The sequence below is a fragment of the Nanorana parkeri genome, unplaced genomic scaffold (genome assembly GCF_000935625.1).
Source record: "Nanorana parkeri isolate BGI_ZX_2015 unplaced genomic scaffold, ASM93562v1 scaffold123, whole genome shotgun sequence".
In the NCBI taxonomy this organism is placed as follows: Eukaryota; Metazoa; Chordata; class Amphibia; order Anura; family Dicroglossidae; genus Nanorana; species Nanorana parkeri.
The window spans coordinates 482278-509706 of NW_017306391.1; the positions used below are offsets into that span (position 1 = coordinate 482278).

The 27429-nt window shown below is 40.7% G+C and overlaps 1 protein-coding gene across 1 annotated transcript in view; it reads left to right on the forward strand.

The window, feature by feature from the left end:
• The window catches only part of PREP (prolyl endopeptidase), a 109020-nt gene that overhangs the window by 62499 nt on the left and 19092 nt on the right, over positions 1-27429 (forward strand). The window contains exons 10-11 of the mRNA XM_018553541.1: positions 8666-8863; positions 14083-14186. Of these exons, the coding sequence (XP_018409043.1) occupies positions 8666-8863; positions 14083-14186 (302 nt within the window). The remainder of the gene's footprint in view (positions 1-8665; positions 8864-14082; positions 14187-27429) is intronic.

Below are 27429 nucleotides of genomic sequence, written 5' to 3' on the forward strand. Positions count from 1 at the left end.
CTTTCCCTCCAGGTTGCAAGCAGTCCCTCTTCATCTGCAGGCACCATCAATCAGTGAGTCACCTCAGGTTTCCATACAATTAATGTATATCACACTGTAAACCAAGTTGTTCAAAAGGTTGTAGCGCTTCTTTTTTTGGTTTTTGTTCATTCTGCACACAGGGTTCCTCTCCCTGCTCAAGAAGCTAGCACACCTAATACCACCAATTGTATTTAAATACCTATCCCATTTCACAGTTGTGCGCTTACCATACATTTTTGTTGGTTTGATAGAGTTGCGCTATCATGCGACATAAAAATTTTTTGCAACTGTTGCCATTTTATTCTACAGGGTATCATTTTTCAGAAGATATATAATACTGGGGGTTTTAAGTAATTAACATTTGTGCAAAAACGGCTCTGGCACAGAAAGGATTAAACCGGCTGTTTGACTTAGTCTTACAGCTGCTATCTGGACCAGTGTATCCTCAGCAACAGGTCTTGCCTGGGCCTGTTGCTGGACCAAACATTGCAGGACTAGTCTGGAATGTGATCTTTGGCTACCGGGCTCCACTTTCCAGACCTTTTGTTAGCCATAGGATGCTCCTCAGGTCCAGAACCGTGGCACAGCCTCTAAAAACTTGTGAGTAAGCCATTAAGACTGCAGCTTATATTTCTTCGAAAATAGTTTTGCAAGCCCCATTCCTTTGTCCTTTCACTCAATGAGCTCTGCATTCTGGCCTCTTCCAGACCTCTATGTACTGTGTCAGCTAGCTGCATTCGCCAAATTTAGAGTCATGGCACAACCTGTAGACGTGACCCAGTTGCTACAGACTTACCTGAACTATGTTGGATACAGCTGTATCCAGACATTCTGTATTATCAGACTTGGGGGATTGAAATTGACTGGAACGTAACCTCCGGACAGGGAGCTTTGCTTCTCTAACTTTGGTGCACTGTGTTAGCTACAAAATGCTTTTAAATTCCAGAGCTGCAGCCCAGCCTCCAGTGTGCCCAGTCTCTAAGAGCTCACTTAGTGAGTAAGGCACTTGAGCACTGGGAGCTACATCACAGTTGACACAGTTTTTACATTTTTCAGCCATCACCATTAGCATGGTAGCAATTAAGAGTGCTGACGCCATCTAGGTAGGGTTGGTGCACACGCACATTTTTTTCTCCCATTTTCAGCCTAGAGGAAGCACGGTCTTGTTTAGGTTCTTAGTTCCCTGACACCTTGTGGAACATCTGATCTCAGGTCTGGTTCCACTGTCTGCCTATTGTGACTTTGTCACCTCTGGCAGCCTACGACCCTCGTCAGCACCAGCTGCTTTGGTTTGTGAGTATGCAAGACCTTGCATCACTTTGGGACCAGTTATTCTCTGCTACACGGTGCAACATGCTTTTCCCCAAAGATGCATCATAGGGCAGTTCTGCTTCAAATGATGACCTTCCAGGAGGGATTGGTGCCTTCAACATAGATCCTGAGAGCCCTGTTACTATGTGATCATCCTCCTCTGATGTTCTGCAGCATGAAGTTAAGACCTCTCATTCATTCACAGGAGCTTTAATATCCACTTCAGACTTTTAACAGTCTGTGCACAATTAAAGCAACAGCCTACTTACAAGGGTTCTAAGCTCACTTTGGCGTATTCCATAACTAAACTTACTACGGTGTCTCCACCTCTATGTATGCCTAAAGTTTCTACTAACATCTCTCGCTCAGATTCAGAGTTATTTCTAATGAAGAGCCTGTTTCCCAGCAAGTCCCATATTACTTGGTTTTACAGGAATGTATTGGTCTCCTAATTGATGCAGTGCATTCTACCTTGTAATTAGAAAATGAGCCTGCTGTTCCAGTCATTGGGTCCTATAGCGCTGTGGCCACAAAGACGCTCCCATAACATTCTGTTGGTAAAACCCCCCTTTGTGAAGATTGTATACAACCTGTGTAATCACTTACTCTTCCTGACAATGAGCAGGAGCTATTTTCCTTTGGAAGGGAATTTATTGACAAATAGTATCTACCCACTGTACACGCAAATCCCCACCTTAGAGAATGTACAACTAAACAGGTTGATTATGTTCTTACCTTTAAGCATTTCACTGACTTGTACTTTAGTTCTCCTTTTTTGCAAAAGATTAAAAAATGAACTAACGCAGAGCCCCTTCCCCAGAACCCCCCAGTCCCCACTGCACTTGGCTGTTTAGATGACAACGTCCCATAGCCATGTGACCATGCTGAACAATGGGAAGTCTGAGAAGTGATGCTCAATGATCAGCATGGTGATGTGATCACGCTGATCAATGACTGCTAGCAATAAATAAAGAATGAAAAAAACAAATAAATAAAAGAGACTGCTTCATCTTGAGGTTAGGCTATCACAACTTGGAGCTTCGGGGACAAACGTCTAAAGCACTGCGTTTCACTTGCGATAGTCTTTTGTAAGCAACTAAGCTTGTGGCTTACATGGATCTAAAGTATGTTCACATGCATAGGATGCTTTGGCTTCATGTCTTGCATGCTGAGGATGCCCTTAAACATTTAATTTACTTACCCTATTCAGTTCTGTCTTTGAAGGAGTCTTTCCTAATACCTCCAGTGGTTGGAATATACATCCAGCATAGAAGGTCTGTAGACGCAGCAGAACAACCCCATTCTTATTCTGTTTCTTCAGCAGCAACTTGTAGACATTTTACTCCAGATGCAAATCTAGAGGTTACAAATGCTCTGTTGAACCTGGCTAGCTCTCTGAATATGTACATTTTTCTATGTTGAAGGCTGTCTGTTGTCCCGAGTCATTTATTAGTTTGTGTGCTAGCAACAAGACCCAGTTTCCACTACTTCTTGGCCTTGTGACAGTAAACTCTTTAATGTCTCATGGATAGGAACATTTTACTTCCTACCCATGAGACAAACTATTTTAGCATCCCTAGTGCCTTGTTTTCCTTTGCCTACCTATGGTGAAATGCCTTAGCTACCGTCACTGAAAAGAGTTGGTGTCCTTCATCCTCGCAGTTCTTGCACATGAGGGTTCTGTAGTCCCCTTTACTTGGCGATATCACATCCTACCTATCCACCCTGTTTGAGAGAATCTCAGGAATAATCTGGGAATCCCTTCCCTTAGTTTCCCCTACTTAATGTTTCCCTTTATACATTCGCTTTTCCTTCTGACTTACTGTAGGTGCATAGCCTAATTTTTGGATTCTCTATCTGGAGTTTTTCTATGGAAAGCCTTCTACATAATGCTGAATTCTGGGTATTATGCCTTTCTTTGTTCTGTGAGTAATTCCCCTTTGGATGTATCCCCTCACTCCTCTAGTCTGTTCCTACAGACAATTTTTTGGATCCTTAAATCACATGTTCTACATTAGAACAGTGAGGGCCCTTCACCTGAGTGCTCTTTTTCCTCAAAAGAGTGACAGCAGACCGAAAACTCTATTATTTGACTGAACACTTCCCACTAATATGATATTGTACTTCTAGAGAGTTACTTCAGGTGTTTATTGTAAGGATTCCTTCTTTCTACTCCTGTTGTCTTGTTTGCTAATTTGCGTCACCAGGTCAATCCTTTGTGTCTTTCCCTTTTTGCAATGATCTTTTTCATATTAGATTGGCTCTTCTTCATAAACCTTCCCTTGAGGCACTGATTGCTTAATCAATTTTTTTGTAAAAGTACACAACTGTTGGATAGCCCAGTGGCTTTTGGGCATCCCACATATTTAAGTATGACTACAATCCTGCATTCCCCAATGGCTGACAAAATAGGACGTCTGTACTTGCCGTAAATATTTTTCTTGAAGTCCACTGAGGGACACAGTTCCTTCCCTTCTGTGTTAATGACCTTATGTATTGTTTGCTCACAAAACTAGAGTATGCCATTTTGAAGGTAGTGCTATATGGGAGGTGGCGTAACATTTTTGTTTTTTGTAGGCGACAGTATGACCCACATATCCAAGGATTACTACAGTCATTTGTCCCTCACTGGACTTCTAAAAAAGGATCTTATGGCAAGATCAAAACTTTTATGGTATAGTTCATTTTACAATTACCAGTCATTGCAAAATATTTTTTTCTCCATTAAAGCCATAGACCTCAATGGGCAGTCTACTCTTAGTCCTGCATGCTTTGATCATTCCACAATGTGTGGAACATGTTTGTGGCTGTGGGTGAGATAGGGGGTAAAATGTTGCTGGCTGTATTTTATTTGATAAATTGTACTATGCCATATGAGGGTGATCCTTTTGAATATAACTAAACAAATTAGGATTGACTTAACTATTACATCTAATGATTAACTTTGTACCATTAATAAGCATATTGTTGTGTGTGGCTAGGCCAATATAAATAATATGTACAGAACCAAGAGATTATCATGTTGTCCTAGGAACATTTCTAGGCTGTATATTCCACAGAGGAAATTGTCTGCTGTTGTCTTTTACTGGCAGCCTTCAGGTCAAGGTGAGCGCAAGCAATAAAAGCTAGTAAGCACAGATAAGAATTGATGCTAATGTCAATGACCGATCTACGTTTTGGTTTTTGCGCCGTATTAACTTTTTCACAGATGTTATTGTAGGCTTTTCATTGTTGCTTTTTTAGAATCCCAACCCAGATAAATATATTTGATTATTTTTGGTAGGACATTGCCATTTATCTGGCTTCATCTGAATTCCCATGTGGCACTTATGTGCGGTGTCTTTTTAAAATATGTGATATGCAGCAAAATAGATACGATTGTGGTAAAGCTCTCTGTGCAGTCACTAGAATCACAGTTTTAGTTCAGATTTCGATAGCCTAAAAATCAAATCTCAATTATTAGTGATATGTATTGCTGTTTCAATAGTGTGACAGAACAAGCGCTGTACTAGAGTATATCTAGAACTGCATTTTATTTTCTTTATAAAGTTTTTTTGGGTGTAAATAGGTTATGCTATCTGTGTCCCTTTCGTCTGTGACACAGCAAGACGTGAGAGGAAAGCTCTCCAAAGTGAACCAGAACAGGTATCACCACTGGAAGATTAACCCTGATCTCTTGTTCTGGTGAAAACAAAAAAATTTGGATTTCCCATCACTTTTCTGTTCCGATGACGAGGGTTGTTGGGACAAATAGAGAGGGCAAATCTCCCAAGCTGGGACACAAACAGCAATAAATACCTATTAGGGGTTCCAATACTTTCATACTCTATTAAAAACTACAAGAAATGTTTTGGCTCTAGCTACACTTTGCTCAGCCCTACTTAATTTAATGTTTTATAAGGGGATAGAAGCTAGTGGTCTGATTTCCCAACTAGCTTCATACACCTGCTGGCATTCATGGTTTTGTTGTCTATCACTATGGAGGCTTATTTCACTTACTGCAAAAAGGGGTGGTTTACTGCTACATTCTCTGTAATACAACATAAATGAGCAATCTAAGACCTTTGTAAATGCTATTATAAATGGGCAGCCTTGTAAAGCTCCCCAACGCATTTTCATTCTAGCCAGCAAAATCAAAGCTGTTTCCACTACTGGTAAAATCAGAGATTTTTTTTTTTTTTGCATGCATGCATGCATTTGCAAATTCACTGTGCCTCATCAAACCACCTCTGTAAAGTGTTCCTAACTCAAAACTATCGGAGTTCCCAACTATGGGACATATGCACCAATTAGCCATAACATTCTGACCACCCGCCTATTCTTAGGTAGGTCCCCTCTTACCACCAAAACAGCCCTGACCCATTGAGTCATGGACTCTACTAGACCTATGAAGGTATGCTGAGGTGTTTGGCATCAAGCTGTCAGTAGCAGATTCTTTCATTCCTGTAAGTTGCAAGATGGGGCCTCCATGGATCGGACTTGTTTTTCCAGCACATCCCACAGATGCTCAATTGGATTGAGATCTGGAGAATTTGGAGGCCAAGTCAACACCTTGAATTCAATGTTGCATTCCTCAAACCAGTCTTGAACCATTTTTTGCAGTATGGCAGGGCGCATTATGCCGCTGAAAGAAGCAACTGCCATCAGGTAATAACCTTTCCATGAAGTAGTGTACTTGGTTAGCAACAATGTTTAGGTAGGTAGTACTTGTCAAAGCGCCATCCACATGGAGGAAAGGACGCAAGGTTTCCCAGAAGAAAATTGTCCAAAGAATCAAACTGCCTGCGCCGGCGTGTCTTCTTCCCATAGTGCATCCCAGTGCCATCACTTCCTCAGGTAAGCAACACACACACTCGGCCATCCACATTAGGTTAAAGAAATCATGATTCATCTGACCAGCCCAACTTCTTCCATTGCTCTGTGATCCAGTTCTGATGCTCATGTGTCAGTTTTGGAGCTCTGACCCAGTCTAGCAATCACAATTTGACCCTTGTCAAAGTCGCTCATATCCTTATGCTTGCCCATTTTTTCTGCTTTCAACACATCAACTTCAGGGACAAAATGTTCAATTGCTGCCTAATATATCCCACCCAATTCCAGGTGTTACTGTAAAAAGATAATCAAAGTTATTCATGTCACCTGCCAGTGTCATAATGTTATGACTGATTGGTGTATAGCAATGCATACATTGAAAGCAAATTATCAGGAGGTTGTCCACTTTTCCTTTAAAGTACAGCCACTCACCAGAAGCCCAACACAGCACAATGGCAACTAAATACTGGGGGTATTCAGCTGCCTTTTAGCTGTGCTGGGCTTTTGGTGTGTGGCTCTACCTGTAAGGAGGAGAGGGCCACCTTCTGGTAACCTGCTCTTAATTTTTTGCATTGCTATGTCTGTCCCACAGTTGGAAAATCTGATAGTTATTAGTTAGAACCACGCATTACAGAGGCGCCTTTACAAACCAATGTGGCTTCACATGTATTTGAAAATGAATGGGGGAAAAAAATCATAGTTTTTAATCAGAGTAGTCGAAACTGTTTAGTATTTAGTAGAAATTTGTATTGCTTTGTGAAGCGCGTCATTGAACATTCAGAAAAACTAACCCCTTTTAACCCATTTTGAGGTATGGGTATATTTGTTTGTTTTTTTTACTTAGCATGTCATTATTATTATTATTATTATTATACAGGATTTATATAGCGCCAACAGTTTACGCAGCTCTTTACAATATAAGGAAGACATTACAATACAATTCAGGACAAGAAGGTAAAGAGGGCCCTGCCTGTGAGGGATTACAATCTAAAAGGAAGGGGCAATTGATACATGAGGAGGTAGCTGTGTGGGGATGGAATTGTTTGAGAAAGTGATAGTTCAATGGTTAGGTTGAGGTGAGATTCCCTGAAGAGATAGTTGGACAGGTAAAGAGTTCCATAGGATGGGAGAGACTCTAGTGAAGTCCTGGAGGCGAGCATGGGAAGAGTTGTGGGAGCTGAAAAGCAGAATGTCTTTTGAAGAGCGGAGGGGACGGTTAGGGTGATACTTTGAGACCAGGTTTGAGATATAGCCGGGGGCAGAGTTGTGGATGGCTTTGTAAGTGGTTGTTAATATTTTGAATTTTATCTTTTGGGCTATTGGAAGCCAGTGTAGGGATTGACAGAGGGGGGTTGCAGGTCTAAACCAGGGAAAATGTTTCCCATAATGAAGTAGTGTCTTCCTCTATGAGCTGCTTTGCTATCACTTGGTGGACGTAAATGAATGGGTGAGCACAGACACATCAGACATATAATTACTGAAGTTGTTAGTTATTGGACTTTATATTACCTGTTCTCCAATAGCCAGGGAGGTAGGCAAAACTGTAAACTGATTATTATTTTTAGAGACATCAACAAACTGCTCTTTAAAACCATCACAGTAGATTTGCGAAAAGGTTGCTATTCATTATCTGCTACGTGTGACAGAAGTATGGAGGAAGTAGAGAAATGCTGCAGATAGACATAGTAGTGGATGTAGGTGCTTTAGCAATTGAGGTCAGCTTGTGTCTCCTAGTAAAAGGCAGAATATAAACACCAGTAAATTAACAATTTTCTTTTTGCCTTCTGGCTATGCTCTGTTTACACCTGGCATTATACTGGAATTCACAATTTAAAATGGCACATCTGGTCTGATACAATCCCAATCAAATGAAAATCCCCCTTGATTAGTTTTGTACTATTGCTTGCTTCTCAATCAGTTGCATGAAAACACTTTGGGAAGAATTTATCAATGTCGCATCAGCAGCGTCTCTCAAACTGTCGTATCCCATATTTCTAGTGCATATAGCGATAGATTTATTCTCTTAGTTTCTGTTTAATTCCTAAATGCCTAAATAAGGAGAATTGTCTCTAAACTGTCTCTATATTTTTCTGTCTGTAAACAGTCTCTAAACTGTTGCAAGTTTGCTGGGAACCTCCTGAACGATAGCTGAATAGCCTGAGGTGCTCAGCTGACTTGAGGGTATGAGTTATCTTTGCAATAGTTAAAGAAGTGCTCAGGAACACTTCTAGAATGTGCGTCTGTTTGGAGGTTTTTTATTGTCAAAATGCTGTACACAAATACGGCGCAGTTGGAATATTATAGGAAATGTCACAAAATGTGCAGTGAGTCCGCAAACATTATGTCACAAAAACAAACAATAAAAGCATAACATATAAACTTTTCAGTTAGCATGCCATTTTGGTGTTTGCGGCTAAAAATGTTGTCGCAAACACATTCATAAATTCCCTCCCGTTCTATTTTAAAAAAAAATTGTAGATTCCTATTTTGACTATTTTCTGCTCTTTTTCCTTTATTCCAGAATGGGTAGCCTGTGTTCATTCGAAGTTCCTTGTCCTCTGCTGCCTCCACGATGTGAAGAATGTCTTGCAGCTGCATGATCTTGCTACTGGCCGCCATCTTAAGACTTTTCCTTTGGATGTTGGTAGCATTGTAGGATACAGTGGTCAGAAAAAGGACTCTGAGATTTTTTACCACTTCACATCTTTTTTATCACCAGGTGGGCATGCATTCATTATTATTACTACAGATATGTTTTGCTTGTTTTATTACTGTTCATGCACTTTCTTGGCTTTGTTTTATGTAATACATATTACTGGGAGAATCAACAACAAATTCTGTCTTATAAATACATTGGGGTTATCTAGGTAAAAAAAAGACAACATATCCAACCAGATACAAGTTTTTAGCATCTCATAATAAGCATCACTGGATCTCTGATTCAGGAAAGCCACTTTGTCTCACGTACTCTTTTTACATACAGTTGTGAGCCTGAGTGGTGATCTGGTGACATTATACTGTATGCAAGTGAAAAAGTTGCATAGGAAGTAATCAGAGGCTCAGCATCACTTTCTTAGGAGGATAAAATAAATGGCAAAGTACCTGTATGAATGGGCTCACTGAGTAGCAACTACCATTTAGACATATGTTGACCTCATGATAGGTTACCAGTAAGGTACCTAATGCATTCTTACAATTATTTAAGTATGTCCTCATAGATCCACCAGTCAGCTGCCCCGGAGCGGGAAGGGGGGAATCCAGCCCCTCCCCTGTCACGACAGAGAGCCGTGACAGGATCGAGAGGTGAGCGAACGCCGGTATGTGTTCGCTCACCTCCCGATCTACTGAGCCGACCTGTGATAGTCTCATTGTCACAGGTCGGCTAGAACTATGAGGTGAGTGATAAGCACTCACCTCATAGTTCTCCTTTAACAAAGCACTGTAGAGGATGCACCAGTATTTAAGGATTCCATAGATAAACTTTTAGAGACTATGTAAAGCCTTGTTTTTGCAGGCCTTGCATTGCAACCTTCTATGGCCTTGATGTTTGGTCAAACATTAGAGGAATGGACAAAACTCATGGCAAGAGATTCAGCTCTACTCCACCCTAATTCTGGAGCAATTAGGCTTGATGCCAATAGCCCTGCACTACTGCGATCATGGATGTCTCCCATCTTATTTCCTGTATGGGCCTCTTATAATTGAACACACAGAGAAATGTTGCATTGTGGAACTGACATGTAAAAAACATTTACTGTTTGTGCCCTTGGAGGTACAACATCTCTTCAGAACTGTCTTGGACACCCTTGTGTCTGCTCTACCCCAGCAGAAGTCTAGAATCATTAATTCAGTCAAAAATTCCAGTAGTCATAGCCTCCCTTTATCAAGGAACACTTTCTGGTTTCGTAGACATCAAGCATTTGTACATTCATGTCCCCATTTTTCCAGAACTTTAGCAATTCCTTCACTTTGCTCAGGACTTACAGTTTGTGGCCCTGGCATTCGTTCTGCCTTCCATATCTCGTGTATTCAAAAAGGATCTAGCCCCTATGCTTGCCTTGTTGCACTCCCAGGCATTCCCATTTTGGGGTATCTGGATGACCTCCTGTTGTGGGTGGAGTCAGAACAGGTCCCGACCTACAATTTGATAGCAATAGTTCAGACCCTGAAAAGGTCAGATTGGATCCTAAACCTTCAGAAATCTCTGTTTAACAGACTCATCACCTAAAATATCTGGGTCTAAACCTGGACACTGCTAGTTTTCCTTCCACCACAAAAACTTCAAACTTTTCAAATAGTTTTAGTCTCTGGAAAAACAGAATTGCCTGACAAGGACCAGGTTATGTGTGATCTGATGGCTTAGGAATCCAGCTATGTAGTTTGGGAAATCCGTACTTCTGATACTTTGGAAGATCATTATAACAGGGTCCTAGACACCGTGTTAGTGCAGAGGACGTGGACATTAAAATTAATTCTGTCTCCCAATCAACATCATGGAGCTTCAAGCGATTTTGGTTGCCCCTACAACATTGGACATCTCGACATCTCTGACCTTCATTTGACCAACTTCAAGCAGGTTTTGCATTCCTGTTCTCTTCTGACACAAACATGGGCTGTAAGCATTGTCACCTTAGAAAAGGAAGTACAATGTATACAAGTAAAACTGGGATTCACTGGGTAATATTTATTATATTAAACACAAAAAACAGCTTCTGCAGTGCATCTTAAAGGACCGTGCCCTACTGTTTAGCTGATTTTTACTTTTGAGTATACATACACTTTCACAGGGTAACTTCACAGATACGTACCAGTTGTTTGCTACACAGTGCAGTGGACTATTTTCTGTTCAGTGTGTCTATCTCAAATCAGTATATTTTTAGATTGCAACTGACATTTTTCTACTGTGAAGAGTATTTATGCTCTGAGATTGTGGGGAACATTTAAAAATCTACCTGCTGAGACATTTAGCATTCAGACCTGATGAAAATGTGAAAGGCCAGACTTTTAATATAAAATAAAAAATATGTTTTCAACTTTCTTGAAAGCATGAAAAGATATTTTATGTTTTTATTTGTAGTATCACAGACATAGTACGCTTCACAAAACGAACACATTTTCATTATAATATTTCTTGTATTTTCATATAACAGCAAAGTCATGGCTGCTTATATAGTTTGTCTTTAGGCAGGAACAACAACAATATTATATAGGCACAATTATCTGTAAATGCAGTTCTAGACTAATATGTCCATCTTTTGAGTCTACCTGAAAATCCCAAGCCTGAATCACTTATTTTTTTCTTTTTTTTTTTTCAAATTTACCTTTCAGTTGCTCAGCATTACTTTTATTCTTCCTAGAGTTGAATCTTGTTTTCTTCACTTGCAATGTTGTACAGAAATTCAAATAGCCATTTAGAGATGCATATTTGCTGACAGTTCTGCAATTACTGGGCATATTGTCAATAAAACTTTGGGAATACAGAGGGGGGTGACTGCTGTGAGTTGTCTGTGTTAGTAATCAAAAGATTTAGCACAGTATACAAGAGAATTCTTTGCCTGATTTGGACACAGTAGATGTAAAATTCTTTCAGCCTGGAAGATCACCCGTTGATACTAGATGGGAGCTTAGATGTTTACATTAGCAAGAGCAACAGTATTAAAGATTTCTACATGCTTTTCCATTTTGTTCTTTGGTGGCCACAAAGCTACAAACATTCTTGCTCAAATGATGTGTACAAAATGTGTTCCTGGTTGTAATTTAACTGCATCTAAGCATATTAGTATAATTTAGCCATGTTTTCTCAGTCAGCATTTTCTCAGTCAGCATTTTCTCAGTCAGCATTTTCTCAGTCAACCATGCATTGCAAGGGTTAAGTGCTCGCTTTGGTCTAGGGTCTACAAAAAAAAAGTCGACTCACCCGATCCTTGGTCTCATCTGACTGTTAGACTGGGGTGCTCCACTGCATGGGTTATTTTTTACATGCCTGGAGTTCTTCTTTAAAGTTTGAAAACCAGTTTTAAAGCTAGAAGTGTGTTAGTAGTAGTAGTAGTAGTAGTAGTACTATATTTGGATAGTAACATATTACACAGAGTTGTACATCAAAAAAACAAAGTTCACATTAAGCTGCAGAACAAAAAATGCGCGTGGGCTCAAAATCCCAGCACCCCATTACCTAAATATCAACAATACAGCTTCCTGACCAATAACTGGTCTGTTTCCTCCTGTTCTCATGCCTTCTTGCTGAATGCCAAATGCAATGAGCAGAAAAGTGCAGGGGCGAGAGAAGGTGAGCCAGATATAGACCGGGAAATGTGTGGTTGAACTAAGCTGGCGAGCAGACACCTATGGGTGCTTGCTTTTATAGCTCTCATGCCACCTTATAAGATACAGTTTGCCTACAGGTTTCCTTTAAGAGTTTTTGGGGAAAATACATGTAATAGGTAAGAAATATGGCAGTGGCTTCAGGTCATGGTGGGAGGTCTATAATTATTTTTGAAAGAGTCTTCTAGCCCAAATTTAGCTTTTTAAACTTTGTATGGGGAGGGGTTAGACATTGTGTCACGTTTCAAATTTACGGCTTGATCAGAGCATCAACAGGCAACAAATTCCCTTCTGGTATCAGGTCACAAAAGCAAGACTATCTCTTCAGAATAGCTGGCAGAAGGGGAGATAGGATGCAGTGGAGGACACTGAATGAGGAGAAATTGGAAACAGCATCTCGTCCAGAATGAATTACAACAATGGGAATTGAGTTGATGTCCTGGAAAACAGTACCTCGACTTACACATTTTCTAGGGCTGAAGCAACTAATAGATTTTGTCAATAATCAATATTGAAAATCGTTGTCAACGATTCTCATTTTCGATTAGCTGATCTGGGCTCAGTCCCCTCCGACCACCGCTGCTCCCAGTAAATAACTGAGGATATAGTATTCAGATACTGTGTCCCCAATTACGAATGAACAGGAAGTGCTTCATATCACTTTTTGTCCATTCATGTATGAATGAACAAGAAACCTCTGTACTGTGTGCTTCCTGTTCATTGAGTGCTGGGGCTACAGAAAAGGAGACTGAGGACTCAGTGTCAATCTCTTTTTTCTTTTTCTTTTTTTTATTTCAAAAGGGAAATATCATGGGTCTGTTTATATATAGTTAATTAGTTTGTTCCAGAGGTAGCCACCACACTCTATTTGTTAGGTAAATGCTCATCCAGTTAAAAAACCATATAAATCCAAAAAAGGGACACACATGGGTATTGCGGCGGAGAGATGTTAAAGCATCAATGTTTTATTGTTGTTGAAATATCAATGTAGCTCAGTCCATCTTTCTCAATATCTTCCTCTTGAGAAAGATGAACTGAGGTACATTGAAGCGTTGACAATAAAACGCTGATGCTTTGACTTCTCAACTGTCAGAGGAGATACAGGAAGGAGACTGCCAACATCCTTTGGAATGGGAAGTAATCTTACGGTAGCTCATGTAGTATTGTATAGTCTCTAATTAAATCATCTATTACTTCAGGTGTCTAGCAGTTTGTTTTTATTTCTGTAGTTTATATGTATTTAAAAAAAAGTATGTATGAATTTGTCAACAGCCTGTCGGAAAAATATTTTATCATTAGATATTAAAATTCTTTAGGTGGAGACACTTGTGAAGTCTGTTAGATTTTAATTATTGGTTTACATTAAAAACATTTACATTTGTTAGTAACTGGCTTCATTTTAAACTGCGTATAAGGAATAATTGAGCCACATTTATAACAGGATTCATTTTCCTGTGAATAAGTGCTTATAAATTATTCAATGTATAAATGTACCCAAGGCCGTTTATTAGCGTTCTGCAGCTTTTGTCATTCATTACATTTTATAGTGCTTTCAGATCCATTGTTCTTCCTGTGATCTGTGTGTACCAAGCTGATGTTCCTTAACTCTTGTTTTAGGTATAATTTATCACTATGACCTGACCAAAGGCACAGAAGAGCCAAAAGTTTTCCGGGAAGTGACTGTCAAAGGTTTTAATCCATCGGACTACCAGACAGTTCAGGTGATTAAACGCTGCTGTGCTCATTTGCATAGATAAATACGGCATCTTTGTTTCTGACTTTTAGTCTTTTAAAGCTTCAGTAGCTCTGTTTTAAATAATGCGTCTCATGGTTAGAGGTACATAATCTGTCTCGATGTGGGAAGACAGCTGATGCATATCCTGATCTGCCGCTCAATATTATGTGGACCAGCCTTTCTCTCAAATCCTGTCATTTCTGAAGAACACAGTGTAATGATGGTTATAATGACACCTGTCAACTCAGCTCAAGCCACAGAGCTAATAGATAAATGGGTAGGTGTCAGAAGAAAATGACTTCTACTTTGACACAGTCTAAGCTGGAAAGTGTCTGAAAGAGAATGAAAGTCAGTCATATCTTTACAAGTATTTGTCCTTGGTTTAACCTTCTCTGTTTTCTTAGTGCTATTTTAAAATGGTTTCCGAGTCTGCTTTTAATTATAATTATAGGTGCACCAATATTTCTGTGATTGGTCTCTTAGCAAACATCTCAGTGTAGATCACAAAAAGTGTTTAACAGTTAAACAGTATGGCTCCAGCTGCTTCATAGGCAGTGATAACTAGAAATGTGTGTTGGCTTGGTGCTTGGGTTCCCTCAAACCCTTGCAAAACTGTCAGTGGCACATCAACCTCCCGAGCCAATCAACTGCAGTGGAGCATTCCCCGCCCTGCAGCTACATGTAGCAAAGTGGGAAGGAGTGCCCCAGCTGCAGCTGATTGGGCCGGGAGATTGATGTGACACTGGCAGTTTTTGGGTGGGCTAGGGTGAAGTATTGTGTGCTTTTAGACACATCAGTAAGCCAGGCCAGGGTATAAGCCTTCCTAATAGCAGCATGTCTCAGTTCTTTGCTAGAGTCCTAGCAGGATAGACGTCTTTCCTTCAGCTGGGCTGTCTTAGCCTGGGTTCACTCCTAAGCGTATCGAATATGCGCGTTTCGTGATGCGCGCTTTTACCGCGATTCGCAGTAAAAAAGTGCGACAAACGTGCATTTCTGAGGGATACTTGGCTGTATCCCAATGGAAACGCGCGACAAAAACGCCCCAAAGAAGCTCCTGTACTTCTTTGGGCGTAGGACGTTTTGTAGCGCGTTCATACGGCCTGTAATACTCCCAGGTGTGAACCATACCCATAGGAAATAATGGGATTTCGGTGTTTGAGCGTTTTGCAGAGCGTTTGAACACGCTACAAAACGCCCAGGTGTGAACCGGGCCTTAAAGACGAACCTGTGATTTTGCTAGCCATTTCAGTTTTTTTTCTTCAGTTTTTTTTTTTTTTCTCAATCAATATTCTTCTCTACACTGCGGCTGAAGGTTTCCCTCTGATTTGCAGCTATCTGGCCCGTGGTGTCTTTAGCCTGGATTTTGTAATGTATCACCCTTGCGCCCTGCTGGACTGGGCGTTGGAGGGCTAACCTGCAAGTGTCCTTCTGCACTGGGTTCCGTGTGGAGGGCCTTCCAGACTCGGTTCTATTTTAATTGAAGTAACTTCTGCTGTGTACATTGTTTTCTGAGCACAGTTTTTCTTTTATGCTGGGCAGACATGGGAGAGTTTCCAGTCAGGTAGGCTATCCTGCTAAATAGATTGAGTCTTCATTATAAAACAATCAATCAACTCAACAAAATCTGTCATTAGAATCTGTAGTTCTGTTAAGCAGAAGTAGTAAAATACAGCTCCTTAAAAGGTACCAAATGATGAAAAGCACACCTCCTTTATGCAACATGATTCTCAAACCACAATAAACGCATATCCTATTGCACACCAGACTGGAATCCCACTGTAGTATGTAGAAGGGTGCTGGAAAGACGTGCGGTTGGCGCCGCAGAAATTCAAACGTAGAGGAGATAGTCACCGGCAACACCAAGGTTCAGTGCATCAATACGTCCTTTTATTGACAGCAGATACACATGGCATCACAAGTATAAACACCGTTTCGGAACCAAGCAAGGTCCCTTCATCAGGCAAATAACATAGCGACAAGCACTGTGTCACTATGTTATTTGCCTGATGAAGGGACCTCACTTCCGAAACGTTGCTCATACTTATGATGCCATGTGTATCTGCCGTCAATAAAAGAACTAATTAATGCATTGGACCTTGGTGTGTGGGTGACTATCTCCTCTACGTATGATTCTCAAACCAGACACTCTCAAAATGTTTACTTTTACTTCTGCTGGCATCTTCAGTGGAACTCGTATGGTGCTGGCTGCTAAAGTGTATCTGTTGCATTTTGGGATTCTGCTGCTGCATGTCCAAACTCTATTTGGAAGCTCCAGTTAAAAGCTTTGTGCTATTGGGTTCAGGATTCTGGGCACCCAGGAGATACTTTGCATGGAAATAAAGCTATATGCAGGCACCTTTGGCTGAGATCTCTTAGGACCCCGAATTACTGTTAAATGTTTTCTATGACTGGTTCACCCTAAACTTTGCACTTTAAAAGCTGACTAAATCTCCACAATTAGTGGACAGTGTCTATCTTCTCGCCTTGCTTCTTTTACCTCTTCTCCTAATAAACAACAGGCGCATTTTAAAACCTCAATGTTTGAATTATATGACAATATTTGTACTTTGTACTGAAAAAGGAAATACTATATTATATGTGCATCAAGTTCCTGTGACTTGCTTTCCACTGTATATTTATATATTTTATATATAGATTGTATTATTAGGATTTAGGTCACAACAAGGATAAAATAAGAATTTTCAGTTAACTGCATTTTCCATTTAAAGTTGTCTCCCACATACAGGCTAAATATAAATTAATAAAGGATGAGGATACTTCTGTCAGGTAGCAAATACAAGTTGGTATTTGCTTAAAATGTATGTAAACCTGAAGAGACAAAAGCTGTTATTTGCCTCCTCAGTCAGTCAAATAATTTTCTGATTGTCTGTGTGAAAGACTAACAGGGCTATTCACAAGGGTGAAGAGTTTTGGAGAAGTAAGGAGAAATGAACAATCTAGGACAACATAGCTGAGCTGGAAAGTGAGCTGAATTTGAGAATTTTTCCAAATCAGCTATGTTGTCCTAGATCAGGGGTGCCCACAAGGTCGATCGCGATCTACCAGTCGATCACGTAGCGATCACTGGTAGATCGCCATGTCCTCTCCTCCCGCCGCTTCTCTGGATCCCCGCTGCTCTCCCTAGCGGGGACTGGACGATCCCCTTGCCCCCCCCCCCCCCCGCTTCTCTGGATCCCCGCTGCTCTCCCTAGCGGGGATCCGAGAAGAAGTGAAGGAACCGGCGGCAGGGGAGGACGGAGCCGCTGTCACAGAACTAATGCAGAGCGGTGAGGAGAGAGAGAGAGACGCTCGGCCGGCGCCTCTCTCTCCCCTCACTGCTCGTCCGTAAAAAAGTAAATAGTAAAAAATAAATTTTAAAAACGTTGTTTTTTTTCTTGCCTCAGGCGCAAAAGGAGCTGGCTACCGCTATGCTTCTGTGGTGCTCGTGCGGCTGCCGGCTGAATGTGTCAGACGCTGCAGATGGAAAGGTGCAGGACACCCCATGTGCAACGTCGGCCACACGAGCACCACGGGAGGACAGGACGCCGGGACATGTAGGGCGCACTGGAATGTAAGCCGGCCGACTCCCTGCGTTCAGGTGCGGGAGGGGGTGTGGAGCTGTATTGAAGTCAATGGCATCGCCCACATTGTGATCGCCCGCACTTGGAGCGCAGGCCTGCATTCCGGTCCAGTGCGATGTGCAAAAATAGTGCTCGCAGCATTTTTGCGGATCACACTGGACTGGAACACAGGCACTAATGCAGGCGATCGCACTTTGGGCGAGGGGCCTGCCTGCGGAGCCTGGCTGCGCTGCCATTGACTTCAATGCACCGCCACGCCCCCTCCCGCCCCTGAATGCAGGTGTTTTTTCGTTGGTAGATCTCAATGAGCTCGTCATTTGAAAATTAGATCTCCAGACGAAAAATAGTGGGCGCCCCTGTCCTAGATTGTTCACTTCTCCAAACTCTTCACCCTTTTGTGAATAACCCTGTAAAGCATCTTCTGCCTTGCAGCACTTCCTGTCTTGGGCAAACAGCGCCAACCATGGGATGCAAAGCAGCTGCAATTAGGTTGAAATGGCCCTGCCCTGCTTTGAATGATTGACAACGGCTCCTGTGTCATTGGCAATGGCTGGGTGCTGCTTCTTTAATTACGCCCTCCAGCCAGGTGAGTAGCACAGATTCAGGAGACATTCATGTTACCACTCTAAAAAAAAGTTTAAAAAAAAGGTATTTAGGATACTGATTGTACAATAGTGATGGCAATTTCCATGCTTTTGATATTTCCTCATGTGCTCTCTTGGTCTTGGCTTTATAAGTCTTTTAAAAGTGTATGCATGCACATCTGTTTTTATTGCTCTAAAATCATTTTAGGTTTACCCATGACTATTCTTTGTATGCAGACTGCAATATTTTTGTGAGTCACATAGAATATATTTTTGTTATTCAGAGCACACAATTGCAGTAAATTTAAGAAAATTAAGATCACGCATGTCTCACGTTTTACATAGCAGTCTTGGATGAGTTTATTTTTCCTAGATGTAAAAATTGGGCAATTGTAAGTTCAGTGTCAGAATCATTGCCAGCTGCTGGATAGATGATAAACTGTTACTCAAGACATTTTCCTCCATTATTTATTTACCATTTTTAAATTCTGTTGCTTGAAATGTGTATAGTATATGTTGTCTGGCTCTTTGGACAGTTTTGCAGCTAAAATGTTTTACAACGGAACAATACAAATGTATGAGCTGCTTTGTTTGGAAACAAATCTATAGCACTTTTTTTGTGAAGCCGTTAAGACAAATAATGGAAACTGCTTGTGCAGAAGTATTGCTGTCACGTTGCAAGGAAGATAAGCTGTTTCTCTGTTTCTGAACAATTTCATTCCTCAGGAAAAAAAAAACATCCTTTTCTTATGTGAACATTTCTGCTGCTTTCATGTTATCGATCTACCTTTGTCAAGTTTTCTTTAGAGAAACCCTTCATTCTCCCAAGAGAGCCAATGAAAATCATGTACCTGCAGTGAAAAGAAACACTGGTCATACAGCAGTTCTAGCAAAGACAAATTCACCAGTGGTGGCAATATGTTTATTCAGAATGTCTGCCTTGGCAACGTGAATGAAAATCCTCCTTTATAATAGTTTCTACCTATTACACACTTTCTGTGTGTTTTACTTTCTGTATAATATCTAAAGGCTAATATACAGGACACAAGTTAATGCAGCCCAGTATTCATTTTACTTCATTAAATTATTTTTTTAATACCAGCAGTATGAGAACCTTTTTAAGGTAAACCTAACATAAACCTTGGCAATTCAATCAGAACCTGTAAAACAAATAAATGTATAGGCAGAAGTTAGCTTTGGTGAGACCACAAAACAAATCAAAGCTTTCAAAACAGTGAACAAGGGAAGCTGATTTGTGTAAAAAGAGGCAAAGCCAGCTGTGGCCGCTCCCTCCCCTGTCCGTTCCTCCAGTCAGCGCTGGAGAGGGGGTAATCCCTGCAGGGAGAGGATCAGGAACTCAGCAATGGGCAGTATGTGTTCGCTTAGTTTGTGATCAATAGAGCTGACCTGTTACAGCTTCACTGTCACAGGTCGGCTTAAATTATGGAGATGAGTATATTTCGTTCACCCCATAATTCTCCTTTGACTGCCTCCACCCATTAGCTTGATTCTAGGAAGGATCTTTTCATTTAACCGGAATGCATAGTCGAATGTATGTTTACCGTGAAAAAGATCATAAACGTAGGCCTGAGAAGTGGGTAGTGGGCAGGTCAAGATACATCAATTGGGCCATGGGAAGGCTGTGTTATAGTACTAGAGGTGGCTCAAATGGGGCTCATGACTTGGTTTTATTTAGCATACAGAGTTTGCATAGAATCTTGCTTTTTTTTTTATTATATACTAATTAGGGATGCACGGATACTAGTATCGGTGCCGATACCAAGTTTTTGGGTGAGTACTCGTACTGACCCAGATGCTCCGATACTTATCCCCTAAACAAGAACTTCAGTGCTTTAAGGGAACATGTAGCCGGCTTCCCAGCCAATCAACATTGAGCCGATCAAACAGCATGGAGTCGGCTTTCCGGCCAATCAGAAAACCGGGCGGCGGGTAATGACCGATCAAGCTTCCTGATTGGCCAGGAAGATGGCTTCCTGTCCAATCAGTATTGAGCCGGCCAAACAGCATGGAGCTGGCTTCCCGGACAATCAAGACGCCAGGTGGCGGGTAACAACCCGCCTCCCTGCTTCCTGATTGACTGGGAAGCCGGCTTTCCGGCCAATCTGCATTGAGCTGGCCAATCAGGAAGCTGGGCGTCCGGTAATGACCCGCACCCCTGCTCCATGCTCCCGGAAGTATCAGTATCAGCAAGTCCCAAAAGATGAATTTCGGTATTGGTGCATCCCTAGTACTAATGCTAATGTCATGATAATGTGGCAGTATTGCCTAGTAGTCTTATGTAACTTGGCTGCAGTCTTTAGCTTTCTCCTGCAAACTGATAGCAGAGTCTTGCAATGCGATTTTCCAACGGTGGTAACAAAATTTTCTGAGAGTCAATGAGCTGGATTTTGAAAATGTTTCTTTCCTGGCTCCCAGGACTGTTGTGATGGCCAGTCTTTCTTGATTTAATGAGAACCTCCTGGCTTGACTGTCCCATTCACAGAGGAAACAGCAGTACTTCGTGTATCTACACTGCAGGCCAAGCAACAGGGCAACAACTTTCAAATTGCCACAGAGCTGCCACTGATGTTCCTCATACTGTATACACCTCAGCAGCTGTTTCATGTTTTCGTATGTGTCTTTCATGTGGACTGCATGCCCAACAGGAGCAGGTGGCAAAACTTTGCCATTGTGCAATAGAACAGCTTCTAGACTCGTTTTAGATGAATCAATGAACAATCTCCATTCATCTGGATTGTGGATAATGTTGAGGGCTGTTATTAAGCCATCAATGTCATTGCAATAAACCAAATTACCTTCCACTGAGAAATACTGAACCAGATCTTTTTGGCGATCACAGAAAATGGAGATCCTGACATCACTCTACAAGAGGTTCCACTGTTGTAATCTGGAGCCCAGTAGCTCTGCCTTAAGGTCCCCACACACCTTACGATAATCGCGGGAAATCCCGCGATCGTACGATTATCGTAAGGTGTGTGGAAGCCGTGCGACCTCTACTACTGTAAGGTCGCACGACTTTAAACTTACGGACATGTTCGAAAACCCGCCGAGCATCGTACGATGTTCGGCGGGTTTGAGGCATGTCCGTACGATAACAGCCGTACGGGCCGGTGTGCGCAAGCACACACTGCCCGTTCGGCATTGCGGTCATCGGAAGCCCGTCCCTCATGGGGCGTGGCTTGCGATCATCGCAAGTACGATCTGCCTATGCAACATAGGCAGATCGTACGTTTTTTTAAGTACCTTACAACCATCGCAAGACAAAAGTCTTGCGATGGTTGTAAGGTGTGTGACCAGCCTTACTCTTAGGCAATTCCAAATCCCTGACCAGGTCATTTAGTTCACTGTGAAATTAGATGTGGTTCAGGAGGAGCATATGGTGGGCTAAAGTTTGGATCCACTGACATGGATGGCCCGGCTCAGCTGCATCCTGCTCATCATCTTTATCATCATCTGAGTCTAGAGAGTAGGATTCTGGTGGATCTGGAATAGGCAAGTACTCACCATGGGGTACGGGACGCAGTGCAGATGGAATGTTTGGATATTCCACAGTCCACTTCTTCTTTCTTGAGATCCCTTTTGCAATTTTGGGAACCAAGCAAAAGTAGCAGTCTCTACTATGATTGTTGGGTTCCCTCTACACCATTGGGACTGTGAAAGGCATTTACTTTGTCTTCTTGTTTAGCCAATGGCGCAGATAAGTTGCACATGTAATGCAACAATAATGAGGGGCACATTTCTTGTCCTGATCCCCAATTTTGCATCCAAAATATAGGGGGTATGCATTTTTTTTACCACTGCCGTCATACTGCACTTTTGAAATGCAAATGAAATCTCGCCACAAATGTAGCAGCAGTTATCTGCGTTGTTTACACGGTTTCGAGTCATCTTGGCTTCTGAGGGAAAATATCACGCAACTGTTCCTTCTCATCAATATGCTAATGTGATTGGTAAATAAAACATTTCCATACTTTATTAAATACCTTATTTTAGACCCAGTGACATCATCTTCAGTAAGAACAGTCTTGAATCCTGTAGCACTCCTTACCGGAAATCCCAAAGAGGGTAAACGGGTGCTCGAAATGACAGCTGATGGCGCCGCACATGAAACAACTAGGAATGTAGAGGTCACCAGCACGACAGCGACACCCGAGTCAGTGCAAATCCATTTATTTGATAAATGTCACTCAGAATAACAAGCACTTTCGGGGCCATGCAGGGTCCCCTTCATCAGGCTGCAGTAGTCGTGCTGGAGTGCTGGTGACCATCTTCATTCCTAGTTATCTTCAGTAAGGTTCCCTCACAACCTTAAGGTTTCATACTTATGTACTATACTAAATCTAGAATAGGATTATTTCTGTAAATCAGACCGAGCCTCTGTCACAATATGTTGGCAATGTTCACCTCTTTATTTGTGGAAAAGCCCCACAGACTTGTGTAAGGACAAGAAGTTTCACAGGAAAGGCTGAAAATTACTTACCACTTGCAACAGAAACACTGAAATTCAGCTTACCGTTTCCTATAAAGTGGCCCCCTCACTGCCCGAACCAGCAGTATGTCTTCACTGTTTCTTCTCCAGTGGTTTTAGCATTCTATGGTTAGTCAGTTGTCTGCCTCAGTATGTTCTGTAAAAATCACTTATTAGATATCTGCTCATTTTTGTGCATCAGTTTTTCTACACTTCTGCATAGTAATTTCTTGGATTCTTGGATTCTTGCATCAATTACAATCACAGGAGAATAAAACTTCAGCATGGAGACTAGATACAATATTTATGTACAATGCTGATATAACTGATGAGGCAGAATAAACGATGGCTGTTGTATTTCATCTATTGTGGTTTCCCAGAGTAATTTAGTCTACGGTATTATAAGATCCTGCTAGCTCGAAAATGTTGTTTTATTTACACTTTTGCATTTTCAGATTTATGTGCTTTTTAGCATGCTTTTGCAGCGCAATTATGTACATTTGTACACGTTGATTCATCTTATTAATGCATTGTAAAGCCGTTTTAATGCTTCATATGTTTTTTTTTGTTTTCGCCAGTGACAGGCCCATCATTGGGCCCCGTCTTCCTTGTATCGGTTTCCTGCTTGTTCTGTGGTGCTGTGTAGTTGTGCTTTCTGGGAAATGATTAGCCATGTCCGCTACAGCATGTTTTCTGGCAGCAGCCACAGATACTGCCGCACTTTTGATAGAATATACTTTAGCATATCAAGCGAAAAATTTGATAAATAACCTTAGTTTTTTTGGAGTGAGGCTGGGTAACTATCCCATCCGGCATAACCATCTGAGGCAATGTCCTCCAAGGCCCTCTGACACTTGCAGGGATCTGCAGCAGTCCTTGTAATTGTGTTTGCTGTGATTGGACTGCAGTGTTCTTGGCCTCACCAGCCATGTTCGTTCTTCCACATCCAGCATGGTGTGGCCTGCTTTCTTCATCTCCCCACGCTGCCTTGCTGGAAGAAGGAGACAAAAACATGCACTTCTATTAATATGTGATACCAAAAGATGCATCTTTTTCTAAGTCGCACGGCAGCGCAACCCATAGGTATAAATGGGCCATATAGGAAATTAGATTCCTTTTGTCCTCCATTGTGCCGTGATGGCTGACATGTGACAAGTGCATCGGTGTGAAGCAGGACTTCTTGATATGTACTTTATAAAAATGAATTTGCTATTTTCCCATCTCTCTATTTTTCTCTGCCTATTGCTAAAGTATATTTCCACTTTTTTTTTCCATGACTAGTGCAGTTGCTCTGCTTATAAACAGGCAAAGACTGTTCTTTTGCTCTCTTTAACCATGGCCACGACTCCTCTAATGTGCACCCTTATTGTGTGAATGACACGTTTTTAAATACCTTGAAAATTAAGCAATGTGTAAGTGAAAAATCCAGTGATACACAGCAGTTTGCCAAATAAGTACATTTGAATCATTTATAAACAGGCCATGCGCTATGAGAAAGAGCTGTATATCACAACCATCATGTAGCACTGTTTCTAATCGAATAATTAGAATATCGTGCAAAGTTCATTTATTTCACTAATGCAACTTAAAAGGTGAAACTAAAATATGAGATAGACTCACAACATGCAAAGCACGATAATTCAAGCCGTGATTTGTCATAATTGTGATGATTATGGCTTACAGCTCATGAAAACCCCAAGAACTCCAAATCCACAACCTCAAAAAAGTAGATTATTACATGCAATCAATAAAACAAGGATTGTACATAGAACAATATCGGACCTCTGAAAAGTACAAGCATGCATATGTACTCAGTACTTGGTTTGGGCCCCTTTTGCAGCACTTACTGCAATTACTTTTGCACGATATTCTAATTATTCGAGTTTCACCTGTATATGCGATTACAAACTATACATAGCAAGAAGATTTTTAAAACATTAATCCAAAGTGATAAGATTACTTACACCAGTGAAATTTTTACATATTTATATATATTAAAAAAAAACTTTGAAATGACTGTACAGTCTCTTCAAATAAACCTTACAGGAAAAAAATTAGATTTTCAACTCAGCTACTTAAGCAGCTACTTCCTATGCAGTGATATCACACTTTTAAATCAAGAGACTTGTACTTTGATATGGGATTCTCTCTCTGCTTTTCTTAGGACTTATGTCATACACAAGGACAAAGCAAGTACAGGTTTTCCTTAGTGTGTAACCAGAGATCTTGAAGAACAGAGCATGGCAGATGTGTTTTTTTTAGACTCTCTTGAGGTTTTCTCTGACTATAATTAGCTCAGTGTGACTTGCAGGACTTTTTCACACTAAAAGCATTAACATTGCATATAATATACTGGAAATTCTTCAAGGTGTTACTGCTTTTAAAACTCTAGGCAGATATAAAACACACAAATTATTGCCGATCAATTCATTTATTTTGCAAATGCAAGCAGAGTAAGTGGCTGAATTTGACATGATATCAGTCTCTTGTCACAATCATATCATTGTGCTGCTTCTCCAACTGTCCAGTCATATACTGGTGCGGGTCCAGGACAGTCGGGGGTTGAATGATGCTGGCCATTAACCTGAGGGCATCCTGTGAAGGAAGTGTGGGCAATCATGGTGGGGCGAACTTTGGATTGAAAGTGAATATAGCAACAAAATTTAGCTATATTTTATTAATATTTAAGGTTTTATATTTTGACATTTGTTATATTTTGACATTTCTCATGAAGGGTAGGAGAGCAAGCCTACTTAACCATGCAGTTTCTACTAAAGCTCTAGTGCTGTTAAGAGTTGATTTCAATTCTGCATGCCCAGTCTAGTTTTCAAACAGCTGATTTTGATAGCTAATAGCAGTTGGGCAATTGGACTTGTATGTGATTTAGATACTTCTTTGGAAGAACAGATGTCCAGCTAAGCTCTTTTCTCCATTCTAGTATTATTAGCGTGGCGTTAGAGATTACTTTTTCTTTGGGACTTTTACTCTTAAGTACTTACTGTACATATCGGAAATGGAAGATTTCCCATAGTTGCTTATTATGAATTGTGCAAAATGATTGCCCATATGTAGGAATGTTAAACAAGATTGAATTTGTTGCTGAGAAAGATTAGCTTTGAAGCCTTCTTAAAAGCCTCATATCTTATAGCTAAACTATAATTGATCTGCTGCTGTATTTGTGCTGGGCTAGATAATCACCACAACTCTGCTTTTGGCCAGAACACAAGATAGCTTCTATGGTGTTTAAGATAGGAGAGGTCAACAGGAGACACGGTTTTTCCCAAACAATTGATGTTAAAAATGTATAAAGGGAAGCAATAACTGTGTTGATGGAGCCAGCTGCCGATTTCTCTATTTCATGTTGTATTTACTTGTCTGGGTTTGTCCTTTTTCTCTTTTCGACAAGGGGTATGCCCTAAGTGGCTCTGTTTTGTACCACTTTATATAAATCCATGAATCTTCTAATAAGGATTTTTTTTAAAGTGTAAAGGGAATTTTTTTTAATATACTAGATAAAATGGGTGGTCCTCCTTTAGAGAATTGTAAGTTGTAGTGGAATTTTGATATTAATTCATACACTGCATGTTGTTGATATTAATTAACAAATATATATTATTATAATCATTAGTTTTATTATTAATATTATGCAAGTTATTTAGTCTTAGACGTTCAGCAGCTTTATACAGACATACAGATGAACTTTAGATAAACCCTAAGAGCATACAAGACACACTTGTCATGTGTGCACGTGTCTAGTCGGTGCTTGGTGCTTATTTTGAGTTTTAAAAAAATTATCGTAGTCTGGAGCGAGTACCTTTTTAGAAATACTTTTTTTTCTTTGGTAACACTTTCTGCATAACCTTGGATGTGGTACCCCTAACCTTGATTTGCCCACTTCTATAAATAAGATTGTTACAGCAAGTGAATAAGCTCAACATATGAGGCTTCATCTACGCTTGTGCTTCACAGTTCACTGGGCAATTGCTGATAGGTAAATAGGCTTATGCCAAAATTGGCTCTAAAGTTTCTGAATATATCAAGGGATGTTAGATTCCAAGTTCTACTGGTGCAGGGAATAATGTGAATGGTAAAGTATGTTCTCTTGGGGATGTACTGGTAATAAAAAAATGTCTAGTAGTCAGACTGAAAATGCCTTTGCTCTTATTGGCAGTGAGGACATGCAAAATGCCATTAATCCATTGCAATATAGATATATATATATCTATCTATCTCTATCTAGATAGATAGATAGATATATATATATATTTTAATTTATCTGGCTAACCTTAGTTGTTATGGCTTGCCACGTTTTTTTACATATTGCCCTTTGCATTGGAGAAATAGCCTGCTTACTTTCAGATATTGATGATGCCGTATAATGCTATTTCAGTTTAGCCTGTAAGGCAAGACAACATAAAAGATGCTTTCCGACTAAACAGTAAGCCCTCGTTCACACCTGAACGTTTTGTAGCGCGTTCTACGCTCGACGAACGCTCTACAAAACGCTCAAAAATATAAATCCCATTGTATTCAATGGTCTTGTTCCCACCTTGGCGTATTTCCGCCCGTCCCTAA